The sequence below is a fragment of the Dermacentor variabilis genome, chromosome 9 (assembly GCF_050947875.1).
Source record: "Dermacentor variabilis isolate Ectoservices chromosome 9, ASM5094787v1, whole genome shotgun sequence".
Lineage (NCBI taxonomy): Eukaryota > Metazoa > Arthropoda > Arachnida > Ixodida > Ixodidae > Dermacentor > Dermacentor variabilis.
This window is the reverse complement of record NC_134576.1, coordinates 152,181,440-152,195,052: the sequence shown is the minus strand read 5'-3', so window position 1 is coordinate 152,195,052 and position 13,613 is coordinate 152,181,440. Positions and strand designations below refer to the sequence as shown.

General features: G+C 49.7%; 1 protein-coding gene across 1 annotated transcript in view; it reads left to right on the top strand.

The window, feature by feature from the left end:
* LOC142558587 (uncharacterized) overlaps nt 1-11,896 on the top strand; it is a 128,498-nt gene extending 116,602 nt beyond the window's left edge. The window contains exons 2-3 of the mRNA XM_075670719.1: nt 9,297-9,378; nt 11,763-11,896. Coding sequence (XP_075526834.1) covers nt 9,297-9,378; nt 11,763-11,896 — 216 coding nt within the window. The remainder of the gene's footprint in view (nt 1-9,296; nt 9,379-11,762) is intronic.
* Nucleotides 11,897-13,613: the final 1,717 nt, after the last annotated feature.

Sequence of the window (13,613 nt, the reverse complement as noted above, 5' to 3'; positions counted from 1 at the left end):
GGTATTGTGGAGCTCTCTTATTTGGCTGCCCTTTTTTCTCTAGTTCGGGAGTGCCATACTTTGTTTCTCAATTTCACGGCACAGCGCGCACCGTCAGCACCACACTCTTCGATTTGACTTCGCGCAGGCAATGCAGGCCCCGTATACCGTAATGTTCGACTTAAGTTCCACTGCTTCTATCACGCGACGCGCCGTGGGGCAGATCGCAGGGATAGCGGCAGCGCGGCGGCGAGCGAGTCATGTTAGAGCCGATGACGAAGGGCGAAAAAAGAAGGAAAATTGATATAGTCGGCTAGTAAAGGTGTCCCTAAGAACCAGTTCACGGTTTTGTCGTGCTTGCTACTTGAGAAGTGCTGGTAGTGCGTTCCTGTTGCATGCATCGTGCGAGCTCCTGGTAGCAGACGACATAGCCCTGCGCTCTGCCAACTCCGTGGCCAACTCATTTACGCTTACGATACCGTCTGTGGGCTGAGAATGAAAAAGAATGACATTAATAAATTACTTCTGCATTGCGATAAACGCCCGACACCACAAGTTTATACTTCAAAACTTGGCGTATAATATTTAATTTATATTTTACATTCATTTAAGCAAGCAGAAACATTCTGCAATTCCTCGATTAGCTCGTCATATAATGACGTACACTTCAGAGGTGGCACCCTCTCATCTATTGGTCGCGTACTCCCCTTCTTCCACCGCCGGCTTGGGAGTGGCACATATAATGACGTAACCGGCGAAGCGGACGGTTCGTATTCCGAACCGTTATAAGATTCGGCCCCAGCAGTGCAAAATATTCATGTCGCTCTCTGACGCGCGTTGTCTGCTTCTTTCGAGAAGCGATGAACTGATGCATTGCTGTCTTTCCACCGGCATGACATGCGCAATAAGTAAACAGGAAAATTCTTTCCGTTTCCGTTTTCTCTTTTTCAGTCTTGTGCCCGGCGGAATTGTTACGATTAAAAAACCACGAGGAAACTTTAGAGCGCGCGCCGTAACGTGAAAGCTGTTTCGCTTCGTGGCTGAACATGGATCGGCTGGTTAACGGCGCGGCCACTACGTGGCGAGCACTCGGGCAGAATCGCGAACATACACAGAGAAGTATACGGTACATATATACTCAAGGCTTGTATCCCTTATTATTCCCGGGTATATTCCCCTCCTGGGGCCACGAGTGGGCCATCTGTGTGTAGAGAGAGAGAAACAACTTTGTTGATCCATAATGAAATGGAGCGCGTTAAGAGGAAGCTTTAGCTCGGGCCCAACTCCGACGCGGCCTATTCGAATACATGTAAAACGCAAAAACGCTTTCCTGAGCTAACCCCTTGACCGATTTTAAAGAAATTTGTTGCATTTGCGAGAAGAAGTTAAGTCCTAGCGACTGTTGGATGCGGAATTTCAATTTAGGGCCTAAATGTTATTGCAAGGATATTCAAAAATTCGTAAGTTCGAAAAAGAATACAAGTACAAAGTTCACAAATGCATAGTTCTGCATCAGGAACAGATATCGCAGTTCTGTAAACGGCATCCTTTAGATCTCTCAAAGCGGACAAATTTGATATGTCAATTTATATCTTACGTGAATTTGTTACATTCTGTACAAGATTTCTGCAAAAGCTGTATTTCCATATTGCTAAATTTTTGCAAATTTTAGTATGACATATCAATTTTGTGCGCTTTATATGTTGTGATATGCAGTTCCGAGAATTGTGCTATCATGTTTCCTTCCTGAGTTACAGAGTTGTAAACGTGATAGTTTCGTTTTCTGTAAATTTTCAATTTTTTGACAATATTTAATAAAACATGGACAACCTAAATCAAAAATTCGAAACGAACAGTCACTAGGTCTTATGTTTTTCTTTTAAGTGCAACAAACCCTGTCAAATTTTATACAGTGTTTGCCCAGAAAAACGAGTTCTCCTTTTACATGTATCTAGATAGGAGCACCCGAGCTAATCTTTCGTCTTAACTGGCAACTCCGGCGATTTTTCGATATCCACTGATCTTAATAAAATATAGAATATACGTTCTCTTTTGCAGTATGATTATCTGTATCAAGCAATAAGGCTGAAAGTCATTTAGTTTTCCTGAAAATGAGTTTTAAAGATTGGTTGCGTTCCTGACTCATGACTTTTTACTGGCCACCCTGTGTTTGTGACGTCAGAAACTACATCGCCGCCGTCGCTGAAATCGCTGCTGTCTAGTTCGGAAAATCTGCAAAAGCTCCCTGTGTCGTCAGAAGACATCGTCAGCTTCCCGTGTATGGCATTAGCGCCATGTGTACTGCGTGTTTACATTATGGTAGTGTAGGACGTGACGTCATCGACTTCATCGTGATATCACACGAAACAGCTACCCGTTTCGGTTTCGGTATCTCGTTTATTGGTTATTTAATATAATTGATGAATTTCTAAGCAAATTGAACCAGCCTACCGGTGACTGTCAATACCATTTGAGAATGAAAATATCCTAATATGGCTAAAAAACGCCGGAGTTGGCCTTTAAGCGCCTGATGGGGTGGCTCCCTCTTCGCGCGTTCCCCATGCTTGCAGGGCCGGCTGGCCCCTGCGGATCGGTCGGGGCTGGTCTTCCAGGGCGGGGCTGGATGGCAAGATGTCCCATCGCTCGTGAAGCGTGGGGATAGTAGGGGGGTTAGTTATGGGTGGTCTTTGAAGAAATTGCACTCTCCTATGACGTGTCGGAGGGTGTCGGAGGGTGTTCTCGTATCTTTCTGGGTATATTCTGTTCTCTAGGCAGGGGTGGGTAAAGAATCCTGCCTGGATTTCCCTGTGTATTGTTTGTTCAACTCTGGTCAACGAGTGGTGGAGGTGAGGGAATGTCTTCCTTCCGTCCATGTAATACTCGACTATATCTGTGTAACTGGTGATGGGTTGCCATCCCCTTGCCTGCTCCTCGGTGGCCCGGAAGCTGAGCTCTCGGGCCTGTTGATGATTCGTTGCTCTCAACTAAGGAGTGGGCCGGGACGTGAACTAGTTGGATTGTTTAAGAGGCGCAGCTTTTCTCGGGATCTAAAGTGCCACAAGCGACACCCAGCCAGATCTGTAGTTCTCGTACGCAGATTGTCAGTCCATGACGATTTTGGTGACGTTAGGTTGAAGGAGTGCGGGGGCTATCGCCGCTTCTTCTGCTTCCTCCGAAGACGGAGTATTGATTGATGCGCAGGCGACCAGCTTGCCCAGCCCGGTGACCATGACCGTTGCCCTCGTGGAGCGTTTGGGTAGAAAGGCGTCTGTGTATAGAACAGTGTCGTCTTCATCCAGGGTCCAGGGGCGGCTTGCACAAACATTATTAACACAAATAATAACGAATTAAAGAACGCGCTCTTGTGCGGGCTAGGCGTTGTCTATGGAACATATAAGAACGCGTTCTTGAATTCGTTATTACTTTCGTTATTAAATGTTTGTGCAAGCCGCCCCTGGGGATTGCTCTTGCCCGGCCGTCGCGTCGTCCCTTGTGTGGTTCATGTTGCGCGGTGGTGGTCTGCCTTCCAGCTTCGGCACTTTTCGGGCAGTTGGCGGGTGTGATTTTTGCCACCCGATCTTGCGGAGGACGCCCGCCATGGTCTGGCTAAGGCGGACCCGTGTGCACACGGACATGGCACCAGTGGAAGACAACCCAAGTTATGCGATTGCCGGCGTGTCCAGGCAAGCGAGTGTGTGCTGCGGCGAGACAGCCGCCGTAATATTGGCGGTTTCAATGTGGGGTGCAAACTGCACGGAGAGTTGAGGCCACAGCTCCGCCAAAATCTAAGCATGCGCAGGGTATTGCATTCGCAGCAGAGCACCGCCACATCTCGGCGTTCTGACATTTCTACACTTAGTGCGCGCACAAAGCGGCAGCGCACAAACGTAGTCAACAAAACTTAGGAGAAACTGATGGCCCAATTTGCAGCAACCTAATTCTGTATGAGCATGCGCAGTGGGCGGAGCGATAGCGGGGACACATCGTGATTGCTGGCGGCCGGGCACCTTGCTATTCGAGGGCCGAGGCAGCCTTGTTGCTACGCGACCGTGGTGCACAACGGTTTGCAGCTTGAACGCAGCTATTCGCTGTACTGGTTTTCTTCGAGAGAGGGAGTAAAACATCTTTATTGATAATATCTGAATGGCGAGAGCAGTGTGGGAGGAACCCTCAGTCCAGGGTCCCTAAGATGACTCCAGCGATGTTTCGAGCCCGTTGTATCACTGCTCGGAGGACCTCGGGGGGTCCGTCGCGGAGGGCATCGTCCCACGGCTCTTTGCTGCGTATAGGGGGTAAAGGAGATTCGGCTAGGGAGGAAAGAGGTTTGCAGTGCACTCAATGGTGTCTTCGAGAATTCATCCGGAGAGAGCACCCCGCCAACAGTCGCTCCTTGTCCGTCAACAGGCCGTCACCCCCGGCGACCGAGCCGAGCAGGAAAGACGCGGTCAAACGCCGCTACGGACGGCGGAGTGGCGAGCCTGCGTTGAGCAACGCCAGTGACGTCAGCCGGGAAAAAGAGGGATCGCAAGGAGGCTTAGGGCGGCCGGGTTGCAACACAAGAGCGACTCCAATCGCCTAGCAACCGCCGAACACGGCCGCGCAACCGGCGATTTCCACACCCGCTCCTTCGAGCCTGCGTTTCCTGCCAAATATGAGAAAGTCTGAGCCGCTTGCCTGGCGCGGGGAGTACTTGGATTGGCCTCCACGGGCGCTCTGTTCGTGTGCGCACGATACTCATCTTTCCGCGAATACGAGGGGTCAGTCTAACTGACCCGTGCAGCAAGGGAATGGTAACCGCGCGGGACTTTATGGGCCATGTATTAAACTAATTTAGAAGGACCTGTTGCTGGGTGGGCTGGTCAATCTTAGCGAACATTTGTTTTTTAACCGCGCCAGCTGGCGACCGCCGAGAGAGCTTGAAACAAGGACAGGCGCAGTCCTTAAAGGGACACTAAAGCGAAACACTAAATCAGTTTAGACTAATGAAGCATTGTTTGAGGACCCTGCAGGCAGTCATTTAAAAAAATAGCTTGATTATTACATGAGAAAATGAAGGTCCAAGTATCAGTATTTGAATTTCGCGCCTAATTCCTAGCGCCGGTACGCCAGCGTGACGTCAGGGATCCCAAAGTATGTTTTCGCATTTGGGCCGCGTTGGCTGAATAAAGGTTCCCGAAACTTGCCATGTTGAATATTTGGTTCCTTTAGAACACAATGTAGTCATTCTGTACCGCTATATATAATTAGTAGGCCCTAGAAGATGCCATCAAAATCCATGACGTCACAGCGCTCAGGTGCGGGAACGTAAGTAGGCGCCGCCATCCGTATTTCGTTCTTGCGCTTTTTCTGGCTTACCAAACGTCTTATCCTTGTAAAAGGGGTGTTTTTGGTGTTGTAGAACGGTAATTTACTGATGCAGAAGAAATCATTTTTCACTTTAGTGTCCCTTTTATTGTTTCATTCGCTCTCTGTGTGCTTGTCAGTTCGCGCACATAAAAAAATGTTTTTGCTGGTAAACGAATGTTAAACACGGACGCTGCCTTACGGCTTTTATTCTTTAATCAAGCGCTGCACCGACAGAGAATATTCACGACACGTGGAGCCTGACGGCAAATGAACACGAGGTGGGCGAGGAAACATTCCTCATTTCACGCTCTACTGTGTCGCATCTGGGTGCATGTGACGTCGGTTACCTATTGTGTTACAATGACAGTGACCCGTCACACTCTGCACGAGATGCGCACTCTAGCTATAAACTACAGTGTGTCCGGAAATGCGTCGGCAAAGGTGACACTCAGCGTATACATGGCCTCGCGGCTGCTTCCTGCGTTGCCCAGGAGGCATCTCCATTCGCCGAATCACAGACGCGTGTTTCGCGTTTCACCCCAGGCTGGTGCGCGCACTCCGATTTTTGCGGCCACGGGCTATTTCTTCGCAGAGTTTAAAGCGAAATGGGTATTGTATGGGTATTGTATATACCCTAGACGAACTCGTGGAGGCCCATAAAACAGCCCAACGTGAACGACTCTCCCGCACCGCAACTGGCAGAGTTATTCTAAGTAAACTCGGGCTGAATCCCGTTATGAATTCAGCAGGAAGAACAACATTACTCGGTGCGGTCAAAAGCCGTTTGGTTATAAAACCATTACCCAAGAACATGCTCTCTGGGAGACACGACAAGAGGCGGTCTGCCAGAGCCAAGGCCCTTCAGGAAAGGTACCAAAGCAACCAGCACACCGCTTATGTCGATGCAGCAAAGCAAAATCACCAAACTTACGTAGTGAGCGTCGTGACCGGAGAGGGAAGTATCCTCAACGCCGCGACCATAAAAACAGCGTCCACCGTGGAAGCGGAAGAGACTGCCATTGCTTTGGCCATCATGAATCCCTCCGTGCAAACTATCATAAGCGACTCCAAAAGGGCAATAGTCAACTTTTCGACAGGCAGCATAGGCGTCTGTGCAGCGCGAGTCCTACGGGACTTTAATAATGAAAACACTGTTGAACTCGTATGGGTCCCTGCCCATTCGGGGAATCAAGGGAATGAGGAGGCGCACTGGGTAGCCCGAGGTCTAATCAACCGGGAGATGTGCCCCTCAGACTCGGATCCCATGGATGAGGCACCGACGACATACCAGGAAATAACAAACTATTACAAGCAAAAAAGGCGAATTTACCCGCCTCCAAACGCAAGCCTCACGCGAGCGCAAGCCTCGATCCTGCGTCGAATCCAAACTAAATCGTTCCCCAACCCACATTGGCTAGCCATAATTACCAACGGGCAATGGAACCCAATATGTCAAAATTGCACAAATCAAACATTGGCTACCCAAAATCACATTCTTTGGGGGTGCGAGGGCTTACCCCCTCCCAGGTCGCTCCTGCCAGCTCCCTCACAACAGACGTGGGAAGAGCTGCTCAGAACGCCGGAAGAAAAAGTACAAAAAGCCCTCGTTGCCTGGGCCGAAAGGGTCGCTCCTCGTGAGGGGCCATTCTAGGACTCGGGCCTGCCAGGTCATAACTGAGCAGAGTGTCAATAAAGTTGTTACCACCACCACCACCTAAAGCGAAATGGGGCCGCAGATTCGATGATGGCGTCACAACACAGCCCGCGGGCGGTAACCCCCTCGCCCTCTCGGCTGCGGTTGGTTGGGGCGCCGCACCACGTCGCTGATTTGTCACTGTCGTCGAAAGGAGGGGCCCGTGCAACCGTCGGTTTCGACAGACCACGGCGTGTGCCACGCGCCGGTCGGCGCTGCAGCAGAGGTCGGCGGCCGTGATGAGAACTCGCGAAACGAAAGCGTGTACGGTGCCGTCTCACGTCGGTCTGTGGCACTCGGGCAAGTGCACGCATCTATGAAAGAGCTGCAGTATTCGATTGGGGAACCTCACATGGAACCCACGAGTCTCACTATTGCCTCACCGTGCCTCAAAAGCGATTGCTTTGAGACCCGCTGCCTAGCATGACATGGAGCGCCACTGGTCCGCATGGATCGGTCCAGGACTCAGGATGCCACGCTTGTGCACCTATTTGGGTGGATCGAAAGTTGAAGCTTGGTCGAACAATGTCATTAGAATTCACCTGGAGTGGGCTTCACGTTTCTTCAATCGAACAACTGCAAACGTTGTAGGGTTCTGTGTTTGGTGACCGAATGAACTTGAGCCAACAAGCAACCGGCATTTCTCAACAAAGGCTACAAAAGCAAGAAATAAAACGGGCATTAACATATTGTGTCTAGATAACTTGTGCGACATTGCTGAATCCAACCTCCAGCGAGTTCTGTTCAAAGAGGCATCATGCTTAACTCCGGCGCATAACTCGGACGCTTACAATTCACGTTTCCAAATTAGCTTTCCTCAATTGGAAATTAAAAAAAAAATATTTCAACGGTGGATTCTAAGCGTACCGCTAACGCGCAAAATTTTAAGCAGAAATATTTAGTCGTTTCCTTGCAGCTACATTATATAATTCAAAGTGGTTTTTGAAGGCTTAGACCGCATTATGGAAATTTCCTTTAGTGCAGCCAATATATTTACGACTGAAATTTTATATGGACGGATGTATAACCACCGTCATTCTTAACCCGAACACGCCTTAAACGTCAATTTTTTTCTAATGTGGGCGGTGCTAGTGATTTACGAATGGGGTGCCTTGAGTTTTCTAGCTTAAGCGTATTCTTTCCTGAATACTTAGTGTCTGCCCTATACAAACAGTATTTGTGCAAGCTAAAGGACTAGAAATGTTGTTATGTTCGTGTTAAGCCTGACGGCGGCTTTACTCTAGAGTTCGTTAGTATTCGTTGTATTCGTTAGTAGGTCGTTGGAAATCTATAGAAACGATGAAACAGGAGGAATGCACAATCGTGCAATTATGTGGAGAGGCTCTGCGCAGTGCGCAAACTCGAAAAGCTTTAGTACCGCCAGACTCTGACTAATAGGATTGCCTACGTGCCCCACGACGTCTCAATGAACTTGAATACGATACACAGACGCATCCTGAACGTTTACCATGGAAAAGTGCCTCCTAAGGAAATTAACCAACTGCCAATTTAATACAAGAAAGAATACAGTTTCCGTAGCAGTAGTAACGCAAATCACCCTAGAAAAAAATTCACCGGCGATTACGATACTCCCTAATGCTAAATTTCAGCTCAGCTGTATACGTTAAAAGACACGTTCTTTGCCGCAAGTTAAAACACACGCAAAAGGAAGACTTGCGTGTGTTGCGGCGAAAAAGAACTTGCGGCAAAAAACGTCTTTTAGCGGGCACCAACTAGGCCAACAAGCAGTTCTGTTGCACCTGTATACGAGTTTTCATTTCACGATATACTGGCTGGCGCGGACAATCTGTCTCGTACGGTACGTTGCAAACCGGGCGATGTGTGGCGCGTCTGCCTCCCTGAACGGGAAATTGCGAGAGGCAGCGCGTGGGTGATGCGTGGGTGCGATTCACAGCAGCCGCTGCAGGCAGACCTCCGCTCATACATCGCTTTGTTTCGATACAGACGACGCGCGCTGCATTGGCGCTGTCTCGTAGCATCGTAGCCGCAGAGCCCGTTGCGCGTGGCGCTACACTTTTCCTCGCACGCTTTCGCCATTCATACCCTCCTCCTCACGCTCTCCTCTCTATCGGTGTCTTTCATCTCGCACTGCGCTCCGCGTTCGCTTTCATCCTTCGCTGTGTTCGTTCAGTTACGAGCGACAACGCCAACGCTCGCTGCAGGAACGGGCGCCTAAGAGCTGCGCTCTAAAGCTGAGAGCCGTGCGCACAGTGGACGCTCATGTAGTACAAGTGGTCTCGATTTGTTGTTTTCGCAGGAGCGCATCTCCGACGTCGTCACTATCCAGCGACAACGGTTTCCGTCGCTCCGACCGCTGAATGAGAGGCCATCACGTCAAGGTGCGCCAGACCACTGCAATGCCATGAATGCTTTAAGCCACGTTGGCGCTCTTTTCACAGGCCAGGCTCTGGCATGCCTGTGAAACGCTACGCAGGCAGTCCGTTGCACAATGTTAAAAGTCAAGTGGTCCGATGGGATGCGAACTCGAGGGATTTCCCCAAGCTAGAGATCACAATACCTGAACGAATCAGCAAAGATCACAGTCTGACACACAAAGGGATGGTAGCGTCCAAGTGAGGACTGGCGTGACCGACGTGTAAACGACATCCAAACCATAGCGCACAGACGCACAGGCCCTGCAGGACGTGGTTTAAACGACGTCAGTTGCTACTCTAAGTAATATGCACCACACTACGACCAGTACTAGAATCTTTGCATTATCACACCCGTGTGGACACTTTAAACCTGGTAGCATTTACCCACGCGCGGATGTCACAAGTTACCGGGACTGCTCAGTTAAATTTATGGCAACAGTCCTGAATATTTCAGCTGTGCTGTCTGAAGATGTACATGAACATTCATTATAAAAAATTATAGGTGGAATATAAGACATTACGCCGGCGTAATGTCACACGAGCTGTAACATGTCATATCTGGCGCTTCAGTAAACCACGGTGTGGCCCTATCGTCTTACTCCGACTGATCTTATAGATGGCAAGAAATATTGAACTAAATTTGGTCAATAGAACAACGACTCCAGACTGCTATTAACACAGCAGAGAAACACCTCATAGGAACAGGCCTCACATGCTCTGCAGAGAAATCTGAACTTCTCTTGTGCTACCACACAGTTAGGGGCAGGCCTCCCAAAAGATACGACAGAAACGAGGATCATGATCAAATCAAGCTACGCACCATGAACGGGTGGAATATCCCAATAGTCAACCAGCTCAAGGTACTGGGTCTGGTAATCGAGAACAAAGGCACAAATGGGGAAACAATAAAGAAGCTAGACACAAAGGTAACAAACACCATGAGATTAATCATACGAATTACTAACAAGCACCAGGCTATGAAGGAATAAGGTATGATACGGCCAATACAATCATTCGTAATAAATCAGATCACATACATAGCAGCCTTCCACAATTGGTTTGCAGCTGAAAAGACTAAAATTAACAACCTGATAAAAAAGGTATAGAAACTAGCACTAGGGATCCCCATCAGTACGAGCATGGATCTCTTGCTAAAGTTAGCATCCCACAACACACTGGACGAACTCATAGAAGCAAAACAGACATCTCAGGCAGAACGACTAACCAGAATCAAAACGGGACGCCATATAATAAGCAAACTAGGGATGAATTACCACAGTCAATACGGGGAAAAGAGGACGATATCGACAGAAATTCGTGACAAACTCTTAGTACCAAATATGCCCAAGAACATGCATCCAGGTTACAACGAAGGCAGACGCAAGAGTAGAGCAGAGAAAATGATCCGAAGCTTTAGGTCAGACGACAGAGCAACCTTCGTAGACGCGGCTGAATACCCACACAGAAATAGCTACGTAGCAGTAATCGTAGATCACACCCAAAAACCCTTTACAAGCGTGTCAGTTAATACCAAAGATTCCGAGACAGCAGAGGAGGTAGCCATTGCACTAGCATCGGTCTCCACGCATGATCAGCACATCATTAGTGATTCTCAAGCGGCCATTAGAAATTTTGCGAAAGGTAGGATCTCTCCTGAGGCATGGCACATCATCAGAGTGAATTAAGCTAAATTCTCCAATGCAGAGAAGAACGGCAGGCAATTGCTCTGGTTCGCAGCGCATATGACTCCAGGCATTCCCACAATCAACCTCAACGAGATAGCACACCGCGAAGCTCGAAGTCTTACTCGCCGAGCTGAGCAAAGAGCTAATTCCATCGGTCAGGAGAACGCGGAGGAGGAAGTCTGGAGAGAAAAAGATAGATTAACAAGATTTAGCGGTATTATCAAATTCTATCAAAATCGGAAGCGAGTATTACCACCACCTCATACTAAACTGAACAGGGCTGAGTCCGTTACTTGGAGGCCATTACAAACAGAAACTTATAGGACTCCCGTGCAACTAAAAACTCTATACCCCGATATATACGAGAGCGATATGTGCAAGCTATGCAAGTCTGTTAGAGCCACCCTTCAACACATGTTGTGGGGATGTGAAATACATCAACATAAAATGGCAGTCTCCCCGGAAAATCTACGGGCGCGGTGGTCGGCCGCGCTCCTGAGCTTAGAACTCTAAGACCAACTTTGGGCCGTCCAGCGAGCCATGGAGGCCACACGGGAGCAGCAGCTCCCAGAGGCCATCTAGGCGGCCCAAGACCCGGGCCTCCCAATCGTCGGATTCCAAATAAAGTTATCACATCGCAACTTTGGTGGATGCGTTATTCAGGGTCACGAGCGCTTGTGAACAAAGCCATTAAGGTGCAGCTGGACCCGGGGCCCACGGGCGTCGTCGCGGTCGCAAGGCCATCACTGGCAGGCGGGGATAACTCCGACCGGGGGCATCCACCACCACAGGTGTAGGCTCGACAGCCCTGCACTTCTATGCTGAGGGGTGCACCCAGGAGTGCACAAGTACCGCGCTGGGGCCGCAATGACATTCGCGAGATGGTGCACCTATAGACTGACAAGACGATGACACTCCCATTCGGTGTACACGAAGAAAGCCGCAAGTTGTCTGCTGGGGTGATTGGCAGCTGCCTGCAGAGATTAAGGTTCGAATCAGACGGATTCAAAGCCACGAATCTCCCCGTGGGGACTGATGCGTGGCCCAATACCCCAAATCATGCCCCTCTCACTCTCGCACTGTGACGTCTTGACGAAGGAAGCCAACCAATGAATTCAAACAGTGGCGCTCGAGCTTAGCGAATACGTGCTCCAGAAGTGCAGGCAGAAGGATTACTCGCGACGGTCTCTGGAGCTGGGTGATTGCCAGTTTCCTGATATCTTGAATGTGGTCCCGTACTTCAGAACAGGCAGAGCTTCCGCTTTCCTTAGTACGCGAACATATTCAAGATACAACGTTGCCGAGTTGCCCAATCTTCAATCCTTACTCCCCATATCTGGCTGCCCCATTGACGCGACATGGTCTACTGTAACGAATAGCTCAGGCATGGCCCAAATTGTGAGAAGGCGGCACGAGCGGTCACCCACTTAACGGGGATTCTAAAAACGGTCTGTCTGCCCCAAAATGCCGCCGCTGTCACATATTAGCGAACAAGTCGCGAACGGGGCAAGAAGCGGGCAAGGAGGAAAACGAACGTAACACGGGAGCCCCGAAATAGTACCGGCACAACGGGGCTCAGCGGCGTTACGCAAGCGAGCCCAGCCAGCCGAACTTTGCAGCCGGGGTCGACGACGGGACAAGACACGCACTTGCACCGTTGAGTCAGCCAGTCCGAGAACGGAGCAGCCCTGCTCGAAGTAGCACACGTTTTCCACGCGGGGACAGAGCGCGAAGGAGAAGCATAGGCATTGTTTAACCTGTGTTCATCTACTATCTTCCATGAGTGGCTGCAGCCCCTGAGAAGTAACCAATCGATTCAGACAGGATGCAGATTTCCCAGGCAGGGCCCGGTGTATATTACCGTCCAGAAAGTGAACAAACGTCGAGCGTGTAGGACTAAAGATGAGTGGGGTTAGGCTCCGGGATCAAGCCAAGTACCGGGTTTCATGCACTGAGAGCTCCATAGTGAACAGGTACGAGGTTTGATCCAAGCTCAGGATTTGCGGGGGGCGCTCTTGAAACGGTAGAGGCGTTCGCTAGACAGACTGCATCCGATCCCTTGCGTGAATGGGGATGCACTTCATTTGCCATAGTATAGGCAGGTGGTAGCATCAGAAGCGCGGTTTTAGTGCCCCTCAGACACTCGACTGACTTTTCTGTATAGTTGACCCACTTTTCGGGGTCGGTCGGTCGGTCCGGTCCGTCTGCCCGTCTGTCTGTCTGTGATCCAGTGACTACCTTGGGTATCTGCCGCTCATCAGTGAACCCGACACTGCATTGGGCTGTGGCGCCGCTCAGCCCCGATGGGTTGTGCACCAGTGGGCACGAGTGAACCCACTTCGTATGCAGCTTTCAGGATGACACCAGTTTCCGCATATGCGCCACAAATGTCGCCGTAAAATGCACTCTTGTTCCGCTTACTTTCTTAAGAAAACACTATTTTATGCGTTGAAGCACAAACGTAACGCCCATGTATTTCGTCCGACACTTGGGGAAATAATGACTCGAAACTGA